We start from the raw sequence: 23,880 nt of genomic DNA on the forward strand, positions 1-23,880 counted from the left end.
CAATTACAGCTTGTTGTCAATCCATGGTTTTTGAATCAGTCATTTGTATGGAACAAACTACCATAGCTTTTCAAACAAACCCCAGTTAAAGCATGATCACTGTTATTATTACTTTCACAGTTAACTCTAGTCTGTCTGACTAGTGTGACATCCCTCTTCATTTATGCTAATATTTCTGCTTGAGGCAAGTCAAGAGGACTTCAGCTCTAACATTTTTATGCTTGTGATGCATTTGAAGTTTCTAAGTAGGTTTTTAAAATACTCAAAATATATTTGCATTGAGAGATACTACTCATTTAAAAAAAAAAGTTTCATTTTCCTGAAAAATTAAGTCAATAGCCGGTTGTATGATAAAGTTTAGAATTAAAGACGACATTTTATTGTATACTGCGAGATAGGCAGGGCTTAAATATGACAAATAAATAAATGAATAAATAAATAAGATGCCCTCTGTTTTGTCTTTGAATGAAGTCATATCCAAATATTATCAACATATCAATAACTGGCTTTTCCCAGTGCTGCCTATTTTAAAATCCCAGCATAACTTTATTTTTTTAATCTACGCGCAGCATTAATAGGGTTAATCACAATGTTGTGTTTTCTGTTTTACAAGGAGGAAGTGAACATTAACTAGCAACAACCAGAAGACGATAATTGCGGATGAAAATTAAAAGAACTTTTCCCTTTTCCCTAATTTAAATGGGTCAGATTGTTCTTTTCTTTTTTTCTTTTAACAAACTCATACATGCTACACATAATTTATGCTAACATGATATAGGCAATCAATCACAGCTGGATTTGCACAACACACCAAGTAATAAACCATGGTTTCAAAAGTATAGTTTATACAATCTGCTTGTTTCCACTAAAAGCTAAACTACACTTCATGGCTACACATTATCTGATCTCTTCCTAATGTTAAAATTCTGCTAACATTGTCAAGTACTGTTTTGTTAGAATAACACTGGGAGGAGGGAAAGGACATCAGACTGCTGGACCAAAACCACTGTGGATTAGGCTGAAGCCAAAGCAAATAGGGGAAAAATGTTCTTTAGCTTTCGATGCTCATATTTTTCTGCTGTCTTTTCTCCTCTCCCTCTCTCTGTGTCTTTCTTTTGACCAGCACATTATTGGGAAAAACATCTCGCCAGAAACCTGCTTGTAGTAACTATAGAGTAGTCCAGTGTTTCTTAATCTCAGCAATTTTAAATCGTGTGGATTTTGACTCCCAGACTTGAGCAAAACGATACACAAAATCAGAAGCGCTCCTTCTCAATTATTTCTGAAGTGAGCACAACCCTAAAAATAATTCTTTCTTAGCCTGAAAGTTAGCCAAGTCTTATCTACCCTGACTGGCAGATCCGCAGTGTCGCAGATGGAAGTTTTTCATATCATCGGCTACCTTATTTATTTTTAAACGAGAGATTCTGGGAGTTTCGTTCTGGAATTGTGCCTATACCAAGCAGGTGCTTTGAGCTGTTGCCAAGCTGCCAAAAACTTGAAGACTGAAACCTGACAGATAATATCTTGATGTGCATAAATTGGCAGGATAAACCTAGGAATGGTTATACCCATTATTTGCATTGCTAAGACTACATACACAAAACACCCACGCTGCCAAATAAAAACAGCAGGATGTAAAATTGAAATTGGTTTCCTGTATAAGGGGGACTTCTGTTTTCCATAATATAAATGTAAATCTATGTAAATATTATGTTGGGAATTTGGGAATGGAATTAAAGATATACCCAGGACACAGGGCCCCCAACACACTACTATTGCATATATTTACAGCGGCACGGACAGCCTTTGCACAGAAGTGGAAAGAGAAAGATACCTCAACTGAAGAGGAAATACTACTAAAAATTTTCAACTGCGCAGAAACGGATAGAGTCACTTTGGAACTCAAGGATAAAAGCGAAACATTATACTATAAAATCTGGGCAAAATTCTATGAATGGTTAGATAAAGGAGGATAGCCGAGACAAATGTGTAGTGTTAGATTGGGGTGTGTTGATCAGTGGTGGTATCAAGTTTCCGAAAGATGCCCTAATTAATTCATGAGCCATGATCCAAACTTCAAAGGAAATATAGTCATTTATTAGGAGCACCATTCCGGCAATACTGGGATGCAGTCAGGACTGATCCTGTGTACATTTACGTTCCCCTATGACCCTGTCTCTCCCCTCCTCTCTGGCCATGTCATAAATCACATTCTCCAATTAACCATTTTGTCTGGCTGTGAAACCTAACACCCTCCTTCTGATTGCGGTCAGAAAGAATGTATGGAATTCACTTCAGTTCTCCCTCCCTCCTGCTCATGGCAACTTGAAAGCTTTGCAAGTTGACAGGTGGGTTACTCCCAGTTCGGCCTGGCTCGGCCGAGCCGGTAGCAGTGACAATATGACATCACCGAACCAGTTCTCTTTGTTCGGGAGCTGCCCCCCCCGTTATTCTTACCTTTTATTTGGTCCCGCCCCAAATCTATTTGCTGCCTCCCGAGACCCAGCTGATCGGTTAGAAGGAAAAAAACTGTTTAAACTCTTGCCGCAGGGCTTCAAAGGGCCGCCCTACAGCTGATCAGTGTTAAAAGGCAGTGTGGTGGTAGACCAGTGCGCTCGAAAAACAAATGGGTAGACCGGGACGCTCCAAGAACAAATGGGTAGATTGGTGCCTCCAAAAACAAATGGGTAGACCAGTACAGCTCTGCAAGCAGTTAAAAACCTGGTAGACCAGTACCCCTGCTAAATCCTAAAGAATTGTCACATGACCATCAAACCACACCCACAAAATAAGCCACGCCCACAGAATCGGTAATACAGATTTTTAGAACCCACCCCTGGTGTTGATGGCTGGCTTTTAAGTCATTAGCTGTCCTTTGTTTGTGCTGCCCAGCCCTTGTCTTCTAAGTCAGTGTTGGCGAACCTTTCTGGCACCGAGTGCCGAAACGGGAGCATGCACAAATGAACGCACACGCACATACCGGAAACTGGAAGAGCAGCCGCCCGGTGCTCATGTGTGCACCGGGCCGCTGTTCTTCCGGTTTCCAGTGCACGCATGTGCACCGGCCAACTGGTTTTCTGGTTTCTGGCGTGCATGTGTGCGCAAAGACCAGCTGGCTGGTGTGTATGCCTACACAGGAAACTGGAAGAACAGCGGCCCAATGTGCATGCACGTGCTGGGAATATGATCTTCTGGTTTCCGGCACACGCATGCACACCGGCCACCTGGCCTTCTAGTTTCATGTGCGTGTGAAGACTAGCTGGCTGGAGCACATCGGAAACCGGAAGATCATCTTCCTGGCGTGCACATGCACGCAAGGCGGCTGCTCTTCTGGTTTCTGGCGCTCCCCTGCATGTGAAGACCAGCTGGCTGGTGCTGAAACCCGGAAGAGCAACGGGCGATGGCTCACGTGCCCGGAGAGATGGTTCTCTGTGCCATTTCCGGCAAGTGTGCCATAGGTACTTGATAGGCTGGTGGTAAATCAGCACTCCTGTTGACTGACAAGGGGCGTGTTTCCCAGGCTTCAATCACCTCCCTGGCTGTTTTTGTGCCTGCTCATCCAACAATTTTAGTAGCTGCAAAATTGAATGTGTGTCATTGTTCGTTGCAGTGTGAGGCTACCAAGGAATTCGGGTCTCCTCGTCTGACCGCTTGCTTGTGTCCTTGCAATCTGGTGGTTAGCTTCCTCCCCGTCTGTCCTACATAGTCTCAGGGGGGTAGATTATGGAAATAAAGAAACTCGTATGGAACCTTAAAGAGATTGAGTAAAATAAAAATGTACTTATTATAGTTGTTAAGATTAGAAACTTATTATTTCCCCTTTTCTCTCTCTTTTTTTACTGTACTTGTACATTTAATGAAATAAAATGGTAGAAAGCCAGCTCTTGTTTTCTTCCTGAAGTTTTCCGCGTAATGCTAAAAAAGTGATTTCCTATGTCTATTCTGAAAAATTTCCTTACAATTTCTCTGCCTCACTGGGATTTTCCCCACGGTCTCCCGCTCAAGTAACAAAGCAGATCAGATTCTTCTAGAGATCAACCAACTTATGCCAGATGCCGCAAGGCATGATTAAAAATGAATGGGAATTCTCTGAAGGAACGTTGCAGCCTGAAACATCAAGTCTATATTTATCTGAGGAAACTCCCTTTAGGAACTGGTGGAGCAACTCGTGCAAAAACCACGACATTGGTTTACACAACGTGAACGATGCGCTCCTGTTCACACGTTCCACATTCCGACCATTTTTAAAATGCAGGTAGTCCTCGACTTGTAACAGTTCCTTTAGTGATCAAAGTGACATCGAAAAGTGACTTAGGACAGTTTGTTTAGTGACAGTTTGAACTTTACAACAAGTCACTGAAAGAAGTCACGATCGATTTTTGACTTACGACCAATTTTATTTATTTATTTATTTATTGGTTCGATTTATATGCCGCCCTTTTCCAGAGACTCAGGGAAGCTTACAATGCGTTAAGCAATAGCCTTCATGCTTTTGTATATACCTGCTTAGTAGGGCTTTCGCCCCCCCCAAGCGGTGTTCTTTTTTTTATATACAAAGTCAGCTTATTGCCCCCCACAAACTGGGTCCTCATTTTACCTACCTCGAAAGGATGGAAGGCTGAGTCAACCTTGAGCCTGGTGAGATTTGAACTTGTAGTAATTGCAGGCAGCTGGTGTTACTTAACAGTGCTTTAGTCTGCTGCGCCACCAAGGCTCTTTTCACACTTAACAACCACTGTGGTTTTTTCCCCCATGGTCACGGGATCAAAATTCAGACAACTGAATCATAGTTATGACGGTTGCAGTGTCTCGGGATTGTGTGCTCAGCTTTTGCGACCTTCTGACAAGCCAAAGTCAATGGGGAAACCAGATTCACTGAACAACTGTGTTACTAACTTACACAACCACAATGATTAAATAAAATTTTAAAAAAGCCTGAGTAGGTGGCTCAGCGGCTAAGACACCGAGCTTGTCAATCAGAAAGGTCGGCAGTTCGGCGGTTCGAATCCCTAGTACAGGTCTCCTGTCTGAGCAGGGGGTTGGACTAGATGACCTCCAAGGTCCCTTCCAACTCTTGTTACTGATTCGCTTAACCACTGTGGCAAGAAAAGTTGTAAAATGAGGCAAAATCCGCTTACTTACTTTACTTATTATATTTCTATACCGCCTTTTTCCCCGTAGGACTCAAGGCGGTGTACAATCAAGAAAAATATAGACACACAAACATCATAAAATTGCTAATTAAAATTATTACTTAGTTTGGTCAATTAAATAAAACCCAGAATTAGATAACATTTAACTTAACTGTCTCGCTTAACAACATAAATTTGGGGGGGGTTTCCATTGCGGTCGTTAAGTCGAGGACTACCTGCAGCAAAAGCAGCCACAGAATGGAAGGGAACGACGGCACCCACGAGCGATTTCCCTCCCGCTCCCACCCCTCAGGAATGCCGGTGACGTCATCGCCCAAGAAAAGAGAGGCGGGAGGGGGAAAGACCAGGCAGAGGAAAAGAAAAGAAAAAAAAAAAAAACTCCGCAGCGTCCCTCGACCGACTGCGTCACTGCATTCTTCCTTGTGACGCAGCCCCAGCGGAGGGGGGGCGGGGCGAGGAGGAAAAAAGAATGACGGCACGTCACGTGCAGGGGCGTGGCCCCACTGCCACCGCCCTCAAGGTGGAGCGCGTCACGTGGCCTAGAAATTTAAAAAAAAAAAGCGAGGAGGGGGGGCCGGCGCGGGCCGAAGGAGGCCCCATTTAAAGAGAATGGTGCCTGTCACGTGATCCGGGCGTCCCGGAAAGACCTCGGAGGCGGCTTCTTCGGCGGCCATTTCCCCGTCCGCGCGTGCGCGTGTGAGGAGGGGGGGCTGGGAAAAAAAAAAAGAAAAGAAAGGCGACGCCCACTCGGGCGGGAGCTGAGGCGGCCTTCTCCCTGGATGACAAACCCCGGCCCTTCCGGAAGGCGGAGCTCGCAGCCGGGCGTCTAAAAGGGCGGCGTTAGGGCCGGTCGGCCGGGGCTGCCCGCCCTCCTTTTTTTTTTTTCCTCCTCCTCCTCCTCCCTCTTTCCCATCCCTGCTTCCCCGCCAAGGAGCAGCCGCGGCCGCGTTAAGGGAGCTTGGGCACCATGTCGGGGCAGAGCCTGACCGATCGCATCACGGCGGCGCAGCACAGCGTGACGGGCTCGGCCGTCTCCAAGACCGTCTGCAAGGCCACCACGCACGAGGTGATGGGCCCCAAGAAGAAGCACCTCGACTGTGAGTCCGACGCCGTCGCCTCCTCTTCCTCTCGGGGCTGCCTTTTCCTCAGCCTTTCTTCTTCCCCTCAGGCCGAGCCTCCTTCACGGCTTTTCTCCCGCTTCGTGAGGGGTGTGAGGGGAGTGGGAGAAGAAGGGGCGCCTCCATTGCCGCCCCCCCCTCGGCGGGCCCTTTCGGGGCGGTGGAGCCTCGGGGATCCCCTCTCTTTCCCTCAGGGCTCCCTCCGGCGCCCTCGTCGTGGAGGAGGGACGGAGGGTGACAAACTTTCTTAGGGCAGCTTCTTGTCAAGCGAGCCCTCTGGGTTTCTTTTCCTTCCTTCCTTCCTATCCGCCTTCTCTCTCTCTCTCTCTCTCTCTCTCTTTTTTTTTTTATTCCCCTCCCTCAAATCAAAAACTCTTGAAGGAATTTTGCCTTGGAAAAAAGCGCAGCGTTCCTGTTAAAATTTGGCCGCAAGGAATGAGGCGCCCCTTCGTGAAGAGATTTGTTTCGAAATAATAATAAATAGCAAATAATAAAACGTTCAGTTGACTGAGTTTCATGTTGGACGAATAAAAGTATAATCATCATAAAATAAAATAATGTTTAGGATACATTTTTAAAGGTTCCGTTGACTGAGTTTCATGTTGGACGAATAAAAGTATAATCATCATAAAATAAAATAATATTTAGGATACATTTTTAAAGGTTCAATTGACTTGAGTTTCATGTTGGACGAATAAAAGTATAATCATAAAATAATAATACTTGGGATACATTTTTTAAGGTTTGGTTGACTTGAGTTTCATGTTGAATGAATAAAAGTATAATCATAAAGTAAAATAATATTTGGGATACATTTTTAAATGTTCGGTTGACTTGAGTTTCATGTTGAATGAATAAAAGGATAATCAAAATAATATTTAGGATACATTTTTAAAGGCTCAGTTGACTGAGTTTCATGTTTAATGAATAAAAGGATAATCATAAAATAAAATATTGGTGATACATTTTTAAATGTTCAGTTGGCTGAGTTTCATGTTTAATTAATAAGAGAGACAATAATAATAAAGGTCCTTTAAAATAATTCAGCACCATTAGTCTGATTAAGTCCCCCCTCTGATGCCACGCTGTTCCTTGTGCTTTTCTGTGGTTTTCCTTTGCTGCTTGACGGGGCTGCCTTTTAATTTTGGCTTTTAAATGAATTTTTCCTGTGCTTTTTTTTTTTCTCCTCCTCCTCCCCTAATGTCTTAAATCTGCATTTTTGTGGCAGCTTCTGCAGGGAGTATTTGTAATTTAATCCTGCCCCACCATCTCAGTTTTATCTGATTCAGAAGTTTCACCTCCTTTCAACCATTGGGTTCTTTTGACTCTTCGTAGGTATACAGGTGTGGTCCTCCACTAGGTAACCAAAAGCAAGAATACTAATACAAGTAGATCTTGACTTACAACAGTTTGTTTAGTGACCCTTTGAAGTTTACAACAAGTCACTGAAAGAAGTGACTTACAACCGATTTTCACACTTAACCACTGTGGCGTCCCCATGGTCACAGGATCAAAATTCAGAAGCTTGGCAACTGACTCCTATTTATGACCGTTCCTGTGTCCTGGAGTCATGTGATCCCCTTTTGCAGCCTTCAGACAAGCAAAGTCAATGGGGAAGCCAGATTCACTTAACAACCATGTGATTAACAACTGCACTGATTCACTTAACTGTGGCAAGAAAGGCCATAAAATGGGGCAAAATTCACTTAACAGAATTTTTGGGCTCAATTGAGGTCATAAATTGAGGGCTATCTTTACAGAATTGTCTGATGGTGAGATGGGTGGTCTATAAATTTAATAAATAAATAGTGTGGGAAGTTTAATCATTCTTCCCCCTTCCCTTCCACAATTTTAGTTTATCCTTGGTTGTTTGTGAAAGTTGAGAAGCTGAAACCACTTTTCTGGTTTTACCCTGGTCCTGCCTTCAGCACAATAGGGATAAATTTGAATTAGGTGTCTCTAACTCTAATTGCAAAGGCAGTATAAATGATAATTTAAAATTTAAGAGATTAAGCAGCTGCTTAGGAAGCCAACAGTAGTAATTCTTCACCTATTAGCGAGGCTTTTGCTTTCCTCTGAATTGAATATTTTACTGAAATATTAAGTAGTTTTTAATGAAGTCATGTGGAGGGATATGATCTATATATTGGGTATCCATTAACATGAGAGGGAGGATTTTTGACATATGATGATCCTTGTTGTTACCTGTATTGCCCCTAAAGAGTTTTAATGCAAAAATGTCTTTGTTTCTCTTTTCATCCCATTTCATAACGTAAGCTGCATTGCAACATTACGATAATTTCATTTACTGCACTCTCAAATTAACAAGTGATACTTGTTAGCTTTAAGGCCTTCTTCCTGTTAATATGTGGGATCAGTCTTCAACTAAATGTGACAGGGAAAGCTAGCATTCAGTAAAACCACATTTTATTGACTGACTTTTCTGGCTTAAAATCGGGACTACAGCTATCACAAACTTGTCTGAAATTGCCTTGTGGTGTTATATAAAGTAGATCTTTGCATTCTGAGAACTTAATTGTAATTCAGAACCATCTCTCCAGCAAATTTTGCTCAACTTATAGTCTAGAACTAACTTGAAGAATGATTTCATGTGATTAATTTTGTACAGATTATATGTTTGTAAAGCCTCTGTTCTGCATTTATAGTTCATTGACCCCAAACATGTTATTTCCTTCGCTTTCTTTTGGTTCCTTGCTCCTTATTAAAATGTCTGAAAAATGAGAAGAAATGGCATTTCTGGCAAACAAAATATTTGGCCTATGCTTCAGGGGTTTTTAAAATGTTTATTGGATATAATTGTCAGTAAATGTTCTTAGGTATTGGCTTAAAGTAGTGTTTCTCAACCTCAGCAACTTCAAAATGTGTGGACTTCAACTCCCAGAATTCCCTAGCCAGCAAGGCTGACTGAGGAATTCTGGGAGTGGAAGTCCATACATCTTTTTGCTGAGGTTGAAAAATACTACTTTAGAGAATTATTGGAAAAGTCTTACTATTGTGTACTTTTGTGTGGGACTTGAGAATCTCAGTTTTATGTACACTTGAACACTAGGCACGTTTTTGAATAGAAAGCACTCTTCTTAGTACCTGTACAATTCTTTAGTCAAAAAGAGAGCTGAGGGGTTGTTTTTCTGCACTACCTTCGTTATTTTGAACCATAATGTAGAGCTTTTTGCAAACAAGTTAATAGAATGGAGTCCGGCCTTTACCATATAATTTGGCCTATTGAAGCATTGAAAGCTATTTGTACCATTTGTTCAAGATCCAGTTCCATTTATCTTCTAAATGCAGATTTGAAATTCTTGTTTTTAATCTGCCAAGTGGTTCTGTTCTTAAGAAAGAGTTCAGAATACTTAGCTTCTTAATCTCCATTCAAATTGCCCACCATCATCCATAACTAACTGATTAACAGAATAATAGAGTTGGAAGGGATCTTCTAGTCCAACCCCCTACTCAAGCAGGAAACCCTACACCATTTTCAGATAAATGGTTGTGTCTAATCTCTTCTTAAAAACCTCCAGTGATGGAGCACCCACAACTTCTGAAGGGAAGCCATTCCACTGGTTCATTGTTCTCACTGTCAGGAAATTTCTCTTTAGTTCTAGGTTGGTTCTCCTTGATTAGTTTCCACCCATTATTTCTTTCCTGTCTTCAGGTGCTTTGGAGAATAGGTTGACCCTTTGCTCTTTGTGGCAGCCCTTGAGATATTGGAAGACTGCTATCATGTCAAGACTAATCCTTCTTTTCATTAAACTAGACATACCCAATTCCTGCACACATTCCTGCAATTGGGCTAATAAGGCCTTGGTTATTTTATTATATAAACAAAAGCCTGGATTCAACATTTTCTCTGCTAAAACTTCAGGTTTAATTTTCAGCTTTATGCCTTATCATTTCTCAAGCTAATATGGTACAGTGGTTGAAGTATCATAGAGAAAGTTTGAGTTGTTCATTGTAACAGAAGTTAGATTTTTTTTAAAAAAACATAGGTTAAATTTATGCTGCGTCTATAAGATTCAGGGAGAAACACCTGGAATTTTGAATGCTGCAGCCTTCAAATGCTTGATTGCATCTGTCCTTCCTGTGATTTGTCTACATGTTTTCTGTGAGCCGCATCTCTATACTAAATCCTTTAACTGACATTTATTTGACACTAGGAACACTGCAGCTTTCCAGTAATACTTTTACCATATGCTCTGCTGTCTTTGGAATCCCAGGATTGAAAAATCCTCTGCTATGCTATTTTATAATTTCCAACACTCAGTTCTTTTTTATAACTCAACTCATTAATACAATAAAAATAACTACCTGCTCAGAATGTGCTCACATTGTTGTAATGTCAGTTATAATTGCCTTGTGGGTTGGGCTAGAACAATATCTCAGTCTGGACGAGATAATATGGAGCCGGCTGTAGGAGATGACCAGGCTGAGGGAGGGGTCAAGCACATCATCAGTCTCAAGTGCCCACATGAGATCTAAGTCCAGATAACCTTGAATTCTTTTGACTCTTATCTACAGCCAAGTTGTTTTGACTATTAGTTCAGATTCTTGTAGAGTGTTTACCAATAAACCTGTTTTCATTTGAACCTGCCTTGATTCCTGATTTCCCGTGCTTGACCAAGGCTTTGGCTAAGACAATTGCATTGGCAAGATTCCTATCATTTGTTTCATAGGGCTTTTTTTACAATGAAGGTCAGATTTGAACTGTGAAATGTGGTTGCAGCTGCTGAAGTCTAGATGGATTGTATAAAGTGAGATCTCACACTAAAGCATGCAGAGTGATTCTGAAGTTCTTATCATTTTCCATTTAGTGGTTCTGATGCTTTCTAGAAGGCTTATAAAACCCATGTGCACTTTTAAGTAGCTTTCAGAGTTTTGTGATGGTTTTGTACTTGAAGATGCCAGCATGTACTTTAGCCAAAATGCAGTCTCATTGGTGAGAGATGTCTTTAATTATTCTTGTGTTTATTACAGGTAATCCTTGATTTACAACCACAATTGACCCCAAAATTTCTGTTGCTGAGCAAGACAGTTAAGTGAGTTTTTCCCAATTTTATGACCTTCCTTGCCAGAGTTAAGTGAATCATTGCAGTTAAGTTAGAAACATGGTCATTAAATGAATCTGGCTTCCCCATTGACTTTGCTGGTCAGAAGGTCACAAAGGGGGAATCACATGACCTCGGGACACACCAACCATCATAAATACATGCCAGTTGCCAAGCACCTGAATTTTAATCACATGACCATGGGGATGCTGCAACAGTCGTAAGTGAAAATGCTGACAAGTTACTTTTTTTTAAAAGCAGGATTGTATCTTTGGTCACTAAACGAATGGTTGTAAGTTGAGGACTATCTAGTGATGCTGTGTGAAATATTGTTCTGTGGAGCCAATGTCATTTTTCAGGTCAAAAATGATCTAGGGACATCCCAGTTGGTGTATCTTTTGCAGTTGCTTAAGACAGTGTTTCTCAACCTTGCCAGCTTTAAGATATGTGGACTTCAACCCCCAGAATGTCTCAGCTATGCTTTGGATTTTATAGATATTTTTCTGTATTGCTTTTATATTTGCATTATTTTATAGCTTTGTGGTAATTTTATAAACCACCCTGTTTATTCATGGCAGGTGGCATATACATCCAATGAATAAGTGAATTCTTTTCTTTCTCCACACCAGGATTATAGTTAATCAGTTTCTAACCTGCATTGCACACCTGAGTGCTTAGGTGCTGTATTAAACATTTCCCTAAATGAGGTCATGTTAAAATTTTTTTGCAAGCTTGATTTTTTTTTTTATTGACAATTGAAGTGCCTTTCAAGTGAGCTCGCTTGGGGATTGAAAACATTTGGAACAAAGTTGCTGCAGTTGATTCACCTTGTTTTGAAGACTTATTTACACATTAGGTTTGGAATTTGTTTCAGAAATTCTGAAACAATTCTCCACTGCTTAGCAAATTGTGCTTCATCACTTTAACCTGCGTTGTCACAAACCAATTTATTTCATGGGGGCCTGATTTCAAGGAATATTTGGGCTGTTTATTGATGCTGGACAAACAGCTGCCAACACCAATTTCTCATCTGAAATAGGAATAAAAATATCCACCTGGTGTTTTTATGTGTGCCTATACAGCATTGTGGAAATCTGTTTGCAGATTAAATGTTCTGACTGAATGTTGGGAACCACACTGTTACATGAACAGCTTGTCTGTAGTATAATCATTCCACCTTGCCCTTATACATTATGTAGGGTGCTTCTTATTTCTAGCCTTAACATTAAAATTTTGGTCTTCCTTAAAACCTTTCTTTCATTCTAAAATAGCTAATTCTCCATTGAGAGTGGAGACAGCAGCCAGCGTGGGTAGTGCCCATCCAATCAGCTAGAAGGACTGAGCCTGCCAATTATTCTTAGTCCCGCCTCTGTTGCCGGGCAGGCCAGCTTTTGGCTCAGTCCTTCAGCGCTGGCTGGTGTGTGGGACTGCTCTCTGCTAAAAATCTACTTTTACCTCTTTTGTGTTGGATTTTCTTCGGTCTTTTTGACTTGGACTGTTTGACTATTCTCTGGGGATTCGATTTGAGCTTTATCTGCATTCTTCGGCTGACCTGGACTGTCCTGACATCGAGTTGAAGGTTTTGTGAGTACTATAATAGGCCTCGTTAACATCGGCCTCCCCTGGCCTTGCCAGGGGCGTGGGATTCCTCTCCCTCTATTATCTGAAGGAAGATTCTGTTGTCCGATAATCTGAGCTTCGAGGGACAGTCTCCCTTTTAGGATCTCCTCATTCCCTTGTTTAATTCTGTTTCTGGCCCCTTTTTTTGCGATCGGCAGTTTCGGCGGGCTTTCAATCAGTGGCGCCCGCCATTTTGGATTTCTAAATTTCGATCCGTTGGGGGGAGAGCACCAGTTTTGCGGCCTGCTAGCCTCATTTCCTCCTGGAACGCTTCCTTTGCGGCCAAATTACTTTAAAGGTTTAAGAGTGGTGGGCCTATTTATTTTGCTGAGGAGCCTCGCGCCCCCACCTCTGCGCTTCTGCGGCTGGCTTCTGCGGCTTATTTGGAATTGCCTCGTGGCCACTCTGCGCAATTTAATTGGATTGCTGGCTGCGCTCTGCAGCTGAGGGGCTTCGCGCCCCCCTCCCCCCCCTTCGCTACTACAGAGGCCCTGATCCGGAGGCCTTCAATTCTGCCCAGTGGAGCTTTACGCCCCCTCTTATTGCAGCCATTGTGGTTTGGGTCCTGCCTGCCTTACAGACTAGTGGAGCTTCGCGCCCCCGCTTGTGTTCTTGTCTTATAACGGTCACAAGTTGTGACCTTGATTGGTCTATTGGCTGGATTGATTAATATTCTTCCTCCTGAGACGCTTCTACAGGCCCTCTCCCCTCCCACACCCTTCCAGGCCGTGGAGTTGCTACGCTCCCTTCTGATATCTCTGACCTTGGTTTATAATAATTACTGACAGCTTATTCGAAGCTTCCTTGTGTGGAGTTCCTTTCGCTCCCTCTTATTTATTCAGAGTTGATAAGTGAGACACAGTCTGGTGTGGGAGGGGTTACCTATCTTATTGGCTCCATGCCTAAGGCCCTTTCTAAGTCTAAGCACGGCCGTAAGGCCAGTGCAGGTAAAGTTGGCCAATCAGACTCCACGTCTGTTACCCAGCATTCTGCCATGGAGGATTCCAGATCTCATTCTAGAACTTCTCAATCCTCACGTTCTCATCACAAGTCGTCCACTCGTGACGTGTCATCCTCTTCTTCTAAAGTGGAAAAACGTAGAGACAAAGTTTTGACCAGGTTATGTGACAAGGCATGTGCCCAGTTGCCTCCATCCACTCTTCAACCTCCTGCCTCTTCTGATCAACCTCCAGTCTCCGTTCATTCGCCTTCTCCTGACCAGCTTTCCCTGCAAGATTGTCCAGTGACTATCTCTGAGGAAAATTTGTGGGGTCCTGACTCTGTTTCTCAACAGCCGGTGCCTGATCCAGCAATAGTACAGGAGGCTCCTTCATCTGACCCTGTTCCTGGCCGCTCCTTGGATCCTTCCATTCTTCCAGATCAGCTGCAACAAATGATCGAGGCGGCGGTTCAACGGTCCTTGGCCGCCCGTTCGGGCCTATCCAGTCGACATGGTTCGATGAGAGAGACTTCACCCTGTTCGGCTGGCCGCAGTGACGAAGGATGTTCACAGTCTGTTCGCTCCGCTTCCCCTACTTCTTCCCATTACAGCCATCCTTCAGCCTTCATCGATGAAGGAGATCCTGATTCCGACCTGTCGGAGGATGAGAACCTTCCCCCGGATCAGCCGGCTTTCACAGGTCTCTTTCCTCAAGCCTTGTTTAAATCGTTGCTCTTCAAGGCGGTCAATACGGCCCGTTTATCCTCTCCGAATGCGGATCCTGTTCCTCCCTCGTCTTCCTCTGGATCTCTGGACCCGATGTTCGCGGAACCAGCTAGGCCTATAACATCCGTTCCCACTCCTCCCCTCTTTCTGGACGTTGTCAAACGACAGTGGGAGTCTCCGGCTTCTGCTTCCCTACCTTCAGCTAATGACAAGAGAAATTTTCAAGTTTCCTCGGATCTGGAGGCTCTTCTTCAAATTCCTTCAGTGGATGCCCCGGTTGCAGCTCTTCTTCCTAACTCCAATGTCCCAGGCGAGCCGGACGAAGGCCTCCGTCCTGATGAACGCAGATCTGATCAGGTTCTTCAAAAGACCTTTCAAAGCGCCTCCTGGGCGATTAAAGCTACCACTACAGCATCCTTCTTTAATCGAACAACGTTGCTTTGGCTGCGCCAGTTACAAGATAAGCTTGCCCCCGGAGATGCTCGTATCAGACAAGACTTGAATAAAATCGTAGCTGCCGTCCAATTTTCAGCTGATTCTACTCTGAACGCTGCCAGGTTTTCAGCGAAATCTCTAGCTTCATCAGTCACGGCTAGGCGTTTGTTGTATCTCCGTCACTGGCAGGCTGATGCCAGACATAAGTGGCGATTGGCCTCGGTCCCCTTTAAAGGCACAAAGCTTTTCGGAGATGCTTTAGATCCTTTCCTCACAGAAACCAGGGACAAAAAGAAGGTTTTAGCTGCTGTTTTCCGGAGAGGAGCGCCCCGTTTCTCACCCTACCCTTCTCGTTCTTACTCCAGAGGTGCGGATGGGGGGTCCTCCTCTTCTTCTCCTTTTCCCACCTTTAGGAGGGATGGGTCTTTCAGCAGGCAGAGGGGTTCCTCCGATAGATCATTCAGAGGACGTCCCTTTAACTTTAAGCGGCCCTTTCGAGGGGGAGGAGGTCGTTTCGTCCGTCGCCGTCGCTGATTGCCCTTCGGATCCTCCCATTGGCGGTAGATTGGGTCTCTTTGCCGCTATCTGGGAAGAATCCACCTCGGACAAGTGGGTCCTCGCCACTTTAAGATCCGGCTTGGCCATTGAATTTGTTGCCCCCCCCCCCGCTCACCTTTGTCCGCTGTCCGATTTCTCGTAATCCAGTCAAGAAGTCCCTTATGGATTCATCGGTTCAGCATCTCCTGACCATCAGGGCTATCCAACCTGTGCCTCTCGGTCAGGAGGGTTCAGGATTCTATTCAAGGGTGTTTCTAGTCCCTAAGTCATCGGGGGGGTGGCGTCCCATTCTGGACCTCAAACGTTTAAACAAATACGTTGTGTACCGAAAATTTAAAATGCAATCATTAAAGTCAATTCTGGACGGTGTTCGGAGGGGCGATCTCCTCTCCTCCATTGACCTAACCGAGGCCTACCTTCATATCCCTATCCTCCCTTCCCATAGACGGTTTTTAAGGTTTTGTTATGACGGGGCTCACTACCAATATAGGGCTCTCCCATTTGGCCTTTCTTCGGCCCCCCGCACCTTTACGAAGGTGTTGGCTGCCTTGGCGGCTCATCTCCGTTTCCGTTCAGTTCGTCTCCTGTGTTATTTAGATGATATTCTTTTGTTGTCCCCTTCTGTACAGCAAGCTGTTTTAGATATTCGTCTGACGGTTGAGACTCTGGCAGCTCACGGATTTTCTGTTAATTTGGAAAAGAGCCATCTCTCTCCCTCCACTAGATTAGTGCATTTGGGTGCCCTGATTGACTCTGTTCAGGGCAAAGTTTTTCTTTCTCCCGACAGACAAGCTAGTCTAAGGCAGTTGGTTTCCCGGGTTGAGGGGAGTCGGGTGGTTTCACCCTATGTTTTGTCTCAACTCTTAGGTAAGATGATATCTGCAATAGCTATTGTTCCCTGGGCTCAACTGCACGCTAGGGAACTCCAATGGTTTCTCTTACCCTTGCAGAAGGCCGGCAGAGGCACTTCATCGAAGCCGATCCCTCTCCCTCCTGCGGTACGAAGATCCCTTCGGTGGTGGCGCTCCCCCGCTCTCTCAGCAGGTTGCTTCTTCCTCGAGCCCGCGAGGGTGGTGGTGACGACAGATGCCAGCCTCCTGGGCTGGGGAGCCCATTGCCAGGGTCAACTGGCTCAAGGGACATGGAGTCCCTCGGAAGCTCGACATCCCATCAATTGGCTGGAACTGAAGGCGGTCTTCTTGGCTCTAAAGTCGTTCCGCAGTCTGGTCGCCGGAGCTCATGTCCTCGTCCTCACGGACAATGTCGCCGCAAAGGCTCATTTGAACAAACTGGGGGGCACCAGATCGAAGTCTCTTCTAACCCTGGCAGTCGCGTTGGGCATCTGGTCAGAGCGTCACCTGTGTTCCCTTCGGGCGGAACACATCTCCGGGGTTCAGAATGTTCAAGCGGATTGGTTGAGTCGCCGTCAGATAGACAATGCGGAATGGCGTCTCCTTCCGCTCCTCTTCCTGGAGCTGTCTCTTCGCTTCGGCCATCCTGTGATCGACCTGTTCGCGACTCACGAGAACTCTCAACTTCCGCTGTTCTTCTCGCGATACCCTCATCCTCGAGCAGCCGGCGTAGACGCTCTGCGAACTCCATGGCCGCCGGGCCTTCTGTACGCTTTTCCCCCGACGGCCCTCCTTCCCAGGGTCATACGCAAGATTCTATCCGAGCGAGCGGAAGTGATCCTTGTGGCTCCTCATTGGCCTCGGAGACCCTGGTTTGCGGACCTCGTGTCCCTATCGGTGACCCCATCGTGGCGCATTCCTCTCTCGGACGATATTCTCTCTCAAGGCGCCCTGAAGCACCCAGATCCGGCCTGGCTCAATCTAACCGCTTGGAGGTTGAGCGGTGCACTTTGAGGGAAGTTCAAATTCCGGCAGATGTTGTGCATACCTTACTATCCTCCCGACGGCCGTCTACGGAACGCATTTATTCTGCCACCTGGCGGAGTTTCTACAGCTGGTGTAGTCGGGTTGGTGTCTCACCCTTACAACCGTCTATTATACATATTCTGATGTTTTTGCAGAAGGGTCTCGCCCAAGGTCTCTCCCCCAACACTCTCCGCCGTCACATTGCAGCATTATCTTCAGTACTTACCTGCGGCTCCTTGCCGTCTCTGGCTCATCACCCTTTGGTTCGGCGTTTTCTCCGGGGAGCAAAGAACTTATGCCCCCCTGTTCTGCATCGCTACCCGACCTGGGATCTCCCTCTGGTCTTACAGTCTCTTACGAGTCCTCCGTACGAGCCACTTCGGACCACCAGTCTCAGACTTCTCACCTGCAAGGTTGCCTTCCTAGTGGCCATTACTTCGGCTCGCCGCATATCCGAGCTCGCCGCCTTGTCCACTCGTTCGGACCTTTGTGTTTTCCACGCAGACCGAGTGGTACTCCGTTTGGACCCGACATTCGTGCCAAAGGTGAATTCCGTCTTTCATCGTGCACAGGAGCTAGTTCTGCCAAATTTCTGCCCCCGACCTTCTCATCCTCGGGAACGTCGTTGGCACTCCCTTGATGTCCGGCGGGCCCTGCGAATTTATCTAAAGAGGACAGCCCCTTTCCGTCGTTCGGAGTCGCTTTTTGTCTCCTTCTTACCTACATCTCAAGGCAGTAAGGTCTCGTCTTCAACTATCGGCCGTTGGATTCGCCAGACGATTGCCACAGCCTATGACGTTAGATCCCTTCCGCGTCCTTCAGGTTTGACAGCTCACTCCACCCGAAGTGCAGCTACGACGGCAGCTTGGGCAACTCAGGCTTCCTTGCTAGAAATTTGTAGGGCAGCCACGTGGACTTCTCCTAGCCCTTTCATCCGGCACTACAAACTCGACCAGTTTGCGTCGGCCGAAGCCTCCTTTGGTCGCCGGGTTCTACAACGGGTTGTTGCCGGAGAGGACAATGCGGTCCAGCGTGATCCCCCCCTGACATCGGGACAGTGAACTTGGGTATGTCCCACGCTGGCTGCTGTCTCCACTCTCAATGGAGAAGGATCGTTGGTCTTACCTGATACGTTCCTTCTCGTTGAGTGGAGACAGCAGCCAGACCCTCCCCTTTTTTGTCTTTGAGCTGGACTCGGCATGTTTCTGTCTTTCTATCTTGGTTTCTTCTTGGTCCCACACACCGAGTCTGTCTTCAGTCTTCGCCAAAGCTGGCCTGCCCGGCAACAGAGGCGGGACTAAGAATAATTGGCAGGCTCAGTCCTTCTAGCTGATTGGATGGGCACTACCCACGCTGGCTGCTGTCTCCACTCAACGAGAAGGAACGTATCAGGTAAGACCAACGATCCTTTTAGAATGGTCTGTGACTCTGTTTTCATAAAATAGCAACTGTTTCAAAAATGGTTTTGTGGCACTAATAGCAAGCAACTAAAATACCTTTATCCTGTGTTTTAGATTACAACTCTTTTCATGTATTATCAATGCTGCCCGACATTTATAGAGACTTTACTGTAGTCCTGATATCTTAATTGGATGAGATTGGTATGTGTTAAAAAGGAAACTCCAGTTAAAGGGACTTGCGTACTATGATTTTCCTATTATACCAGAAGCAGAGGTGCTTAAGCCTAAGGATTGACCAGCATTATTGCTGTCACACAGAAATCTTGAGCACAGATATTAGAATTGGTATTGTTTTTATCACAGTGTACCTGCTGAATAAAGAAATATAATATTTTTAAAAAACCCTTATTCTTCTTTGAACTTTAGGATGACAAATTGGCTTTCACATGGATGGAAAGGCCAGCTTGGCAATCTTGGGGGAGAATATATATGACTTAATTATATTTATTTTATTTGTATCCTGCCTTTATTATTTTTACAAAAAACTCAAGGTTGAGAACATACCCAACCCATCTTCCTCCTATTTTCCCAGAACAACAATTTTGTGAGGTGACCTGGGCTGAGAGAGTGACTGGCCCAAAGTCATCCAGCTGGCTTTTGTGGCTAAGGCAGGACTTCAACTCATGGTCTGCCACTTTCTAGGCTAGTGCCTTAATCACTAGAGACCAAACTGGCTCTCTGATGATGCTGCACGTAAAAAGGATGAATGAACAATCTATGCAAAATGAAGTTGCTTGTTATCTTGCCTTGACTTCCTCACTGTTGTTTAGAGTTCGTTAGAATTTTAAATTAATTTTTATTTAGTTTATGAAACAGATTCCATCACAGTAATTGGCAGATATTTTTTATTCTGCAACAAACTTGTGAGCTGAGTTGAGTTGACAGAGAGTGATTGGCCCAAATTCACCCAGACAGTTTCCATGTCTAAGGCGGGACTACATTCATTACAATAATGCTAGGTCTACTATTTAGAATTGTTGATTGACACTTTCTTCCAAAAGTATACATTTCTAATGAGAATAGTTGTTTGTCCTCTTTTCTCATGAACTCTTCACTGAATATTTTTTCCTTTACTACTTCTAGTGTGGCACTTCGGTACCTAAATCTACAAGAGTGAAATTTGTGGTATTTTCACATGATTGCTTAATGCATAATGAGTTTAATAAGATCCTGTGATCAAATTTGCAGTTTCTGGTCCTCTGGGGCTATAAATCCCTTTAAAAATTGAATTAATGGGTGCCAGCTAGAAATATTTTGATATTTAATTTATTCCTGCATTCCTGTATTACAGCTGCAATTCTTTTTTCTTAATATCACATTTTTATTACCCCAAATAATCTAGAGGCTCAGGATTAGTTTTTGCTTGATCCAATAAAATTGGGCAGCAGGGTAAAAGATTGAACTCTAACTTATTTTTCTGTGCTGAATATTCACTTGTTTACTAAAAATATAAAATACCTTTATTAATATAGCAGAACCATGAAGGCTAAATATCTCTTTAGTTTGATATTATGTATTCAGGAAGAATATCGTAGATTTCATTGGCACAATCAGTAATGTTTCAGATGCCATTGAAGTAATTCTATGAATCAATCATAAATATGTGGAGGTTCTGGCATTCTGTAATAGCAATGAAATTAATACTTTCTAGATAGCTTCCTGTTGCTTTTACATTAATACGTGAATTGATATAAATTGTAATCATTACGAGTTTGCTCCACTGTGTCCCACAGGTTAGTGTTCTTTTATTTTAGGTCAATTTTTTCTGAAATTTTAACATTAGAATATATAATGTAGCTGTAAAATGAAATTAGAACTAGGCTGAAGCTTTTAGTATGATTAAATAACACAGCTGAGGTCAGTTCAAAGCTTTAGTTATATCAAAAAAAAAAATAGTATTGTCGGCATCAGTTATTCTAATGTTGCTAGACAATGCCATATTGTCTATGATACTGTTGGCCATCTGCCCTAGGATATTTCCTGAAACTTATCCATTAGCACGCAAAATATCATTATTTCAGAAGTTCATTCTGAATAATAATGCTTGGGTTGCTCTGCACTACAATAGTTTAAGTAATCATTCAATTCAAAATGGTCCATTAGCAGTTTTTCTCTTTATTGTTGTGAATAGCAATTACCTTATATCAATAAATAAGATTTTCTGGTTGTCCAGAAAATATACTTTTGTTTAGTAATGTTTTGCTTGGTGTGTATATAATTGTTATAAATATAACACACAAAGTCTTCAGTTGCCTTATTACTACTTTGATATTTTTCCCCCCACTGTTGCAAGAAGAAATTGAGTTATCTTTCAATTATTTTTCCAACACCACTTCTATGTCATCTGATCAGTCTTGTTTCAATGACAGCTCTAGGTTTTTAAAGATGATTGATCACTGGTGCTCTTTTTGGAATTTGGAATAAAGTATTGATCAGCAGCCATGCTATGATTCCTACAGTACTCCCTAAATGATGCTCAAAAATAAAAATTAAAAAATTTAATGTCACAAATCTCAAGGAATTGGAAACACTATTATAATATTGGATCCCCAAAAATATTAAGAATGAGATGTAGAAGTTCTGTTGAGTTTTGCTGATGTTTTAAAAGGATGGGGGGAATAGATATGCTATCATACAGTAAGCAGCAAATGCTACTGTATGATAGCATATCTATTCCCCTCACCCTTTCTGCTGGGAAAGATTACTGAGCCACCTAAAATATTTATTGGAAATATATGAGACATTTATCTCCAACCAGTCACATTCACAAAGCATGCTTTCCTTCCTTCCTTCCTTCCTTCCTTCCTTCCTTCCTTCCTTCCTTCCTTCCTTCCTTCCTTCCTTCCCTCCCTCCCTCCCTCCCTCCCTCCCTCCCCAGTCTGATTGTCCCTGGTACAAGCCTTTATTAATTCTGTTTATTAATGACACACACTGATCTGTCTTACTTTTTGACCTTGGCTCTGTCTTATGGAGTTAGATGCCCCTATAGTGTTATCTATCTCTAATCTAAACCAGTTAGTGTTATGTATTGATAGCTGTGACCTTGGAGAGGCGATATTTTAGTTCTGCCTATTTTAAAACAAAAAATGTTTTGTGTCTTAAAAATCAACAAATAATGCCTTAATTACCCTGTTTAACAAGCCTAACAAATGTGTTAAGATGGTGTAACTTTGTGTGATATGCATAGTAATGAAGCAATATTATGCATAATATGCTGTGAATCCATACACATCTTTTAGATTATAAAGAACTGTTGTTTCAGACTAAGCACATTTATGATTGCCACTTTGATATAATTCCAATTTCTGTTATAGAACAAAGCAGGATAGGTTTGTTTCAACCTGTTTCAAAATGTAATCTCTTTGATTTTTTGACTTTACTAATGATAGTTTGATTCCAGCTATACTTATGGCTTGCAGCTTTATTTGCTGAATATTGTTCCAGCTAGCTAATAGTCCAGTAATCCTCAGGAAAATAAAATTCTAGGATTCTGCTTCAAAACTAATAACAGGGAGGGAAATATGTGGGTTTAAGTTGACATGCTACATAGCAGCCATTTAAAGAAAACCTACTTGTCTCATAAAAAAACCATATAGACTATAAAAATATATTCTGTGGTACTATTCCAGTTATGTATAATTAACTTTGAAATATGTCCACACTAGCTACAACACAGAAGAGAATTAATTTGCAGTAAGCTATTATTTCTCAGAATCTATCAACCTGTTTTTGGACAGTAGGTTGAGATAAACAACTTGATGGTTTGCTAGGGTTTTTTACATATATATTCAGTCTGTGAAAAAAGTTTCAGAAAGCTCAGATGAGGCTTAGATGACATGCATTTGAGTTTGTCTGGAAATTGATTTCTCAGGCACATGGGTGAATTGCTGATTACAGTGGGTTTTCCGATAATTATATCTACAGGTTTTTTTGTGTTTAATGCAAATTGGGATTACTGATGAAATGCTGGTTATCTCTTGAGAAAAGGTTATTCATGTTATTCTGTTGATTTTTTGTGATGAACCCTGATGTAGAGAGTATAATAAAGCTAATAGTACAATTGATATTTTGCATGCTTCTTGTCAAACAGATCTGAAATGCAAATGAATTTGCCCTTAGCATAAAGAACAGTTGAAAGAGATGAGGGACTGAAATTGTCTATCTCCCAATTGGAAAAGCAGGGAAGTACTTTTTGATATTTGCATATAAAATGAAGAGGTGTAAAACTAGTTAGACAGTTTTTTAGCATTCTTACTTCAATATTTTATAATTATTATTATATACTTATATTCACTAAACATGAAACTCAGTCAACTGAATATTATTATTATTATTATTATTATTATTATTATTATTATTACTACTACTACTACTTCATTATTCTTCTTCTTCAATAGTTTATTATTATAATAAACTATTCACTGTGTGCTTTCTCGTAAGCAGTTCACAGTGGGAAAGGTTACATGAGAACTAACTGCTGACAACTGAACCAATTCCTTATTCCCTTTCAAAGTTGTATTTAGAATCCCTACTAGAGAAGAAGGAAGCATGAGTATATGATAATCAGGAGGTCACTGCAGTTGTGGTTTTTCACACCTTTGCTTGTAAGACTGGTTGTTGAGTGCAAAAAAGTGTCATTCACTAGGACTTGTACATAATTGTGGATAACACTGTAGAAAATATTGAAATGCTGAGTTGGTTGTACTCATCTTTTTCAGTGGTGATTTATTAAGCTATTCCTGTAAAAATAACATATGAACTTAATACAGGATATTGCATCAGTGAGAGGTCATTTGTCACATTCTTTTTAGTTGTATTAAAGTTTTTGAATGAGAGCTTGGCTAATATTCTTCTATCATTGACCCTTGGCTCTACAGGATATTTAAAGAACAAGAATTAGATTTTTCCAGAAAAGGACATGAATCTG

At 42.7% G+C, this 23,880-nt stretch overlaps 1 protein-coding gene across 9 annotated transcripts in view; it reads left to right on the forward strand.

Annotated features, from left to right (window-relative positions):
• The first annotated feature begins 5,988 nt into the window (after nucleotides 1-5,988).
• PICALM (phosphatidylinositol binding clathrin assembly protein) overlaps nucleotides 5,989-23,880 on the forward strand; it is an 86,684-nt gene continuing 68,792 nt past the window's right edge. For 2 of the 9 annotated variants that reach the window (XM_070942935.1, XM_070942937.1), the window contains exon 1: nucleotides 5,992-6,253. In XM_070942935.1, the coding sequence (XP_070799036.1) occupies nucleotides 6,124-6,253 (130 nt within the window). In that variant the 5' untranslated portion in view covers nucleotides 5,992-6,123. Of the gene's footprint in view, nucleotides 6,254-23,880 lie in introns of all 9 variants that reach the window. The other 7 variants (XM_070942936.1, XM_070942941.1, XM_070942934.1 and 4 more) reach the window with 6 other exon arrangements.

Source organism: Pituophis catenifer, unplaced genomic scaffold (assembly GCF_029215685.1).
Source record: "Pituophis catenifer annectens isolate HBS135680 unplaced genomic scaffold, rPitCat1.0.hap2 SCAF_4, whole genome shotgun sequence".
Lineage (NCBI taxonomy): Eukaryota > Metazoa > Chordata > Lepidosauria > Squamata > Colubridae > Pituophis > Pituophis catenifer.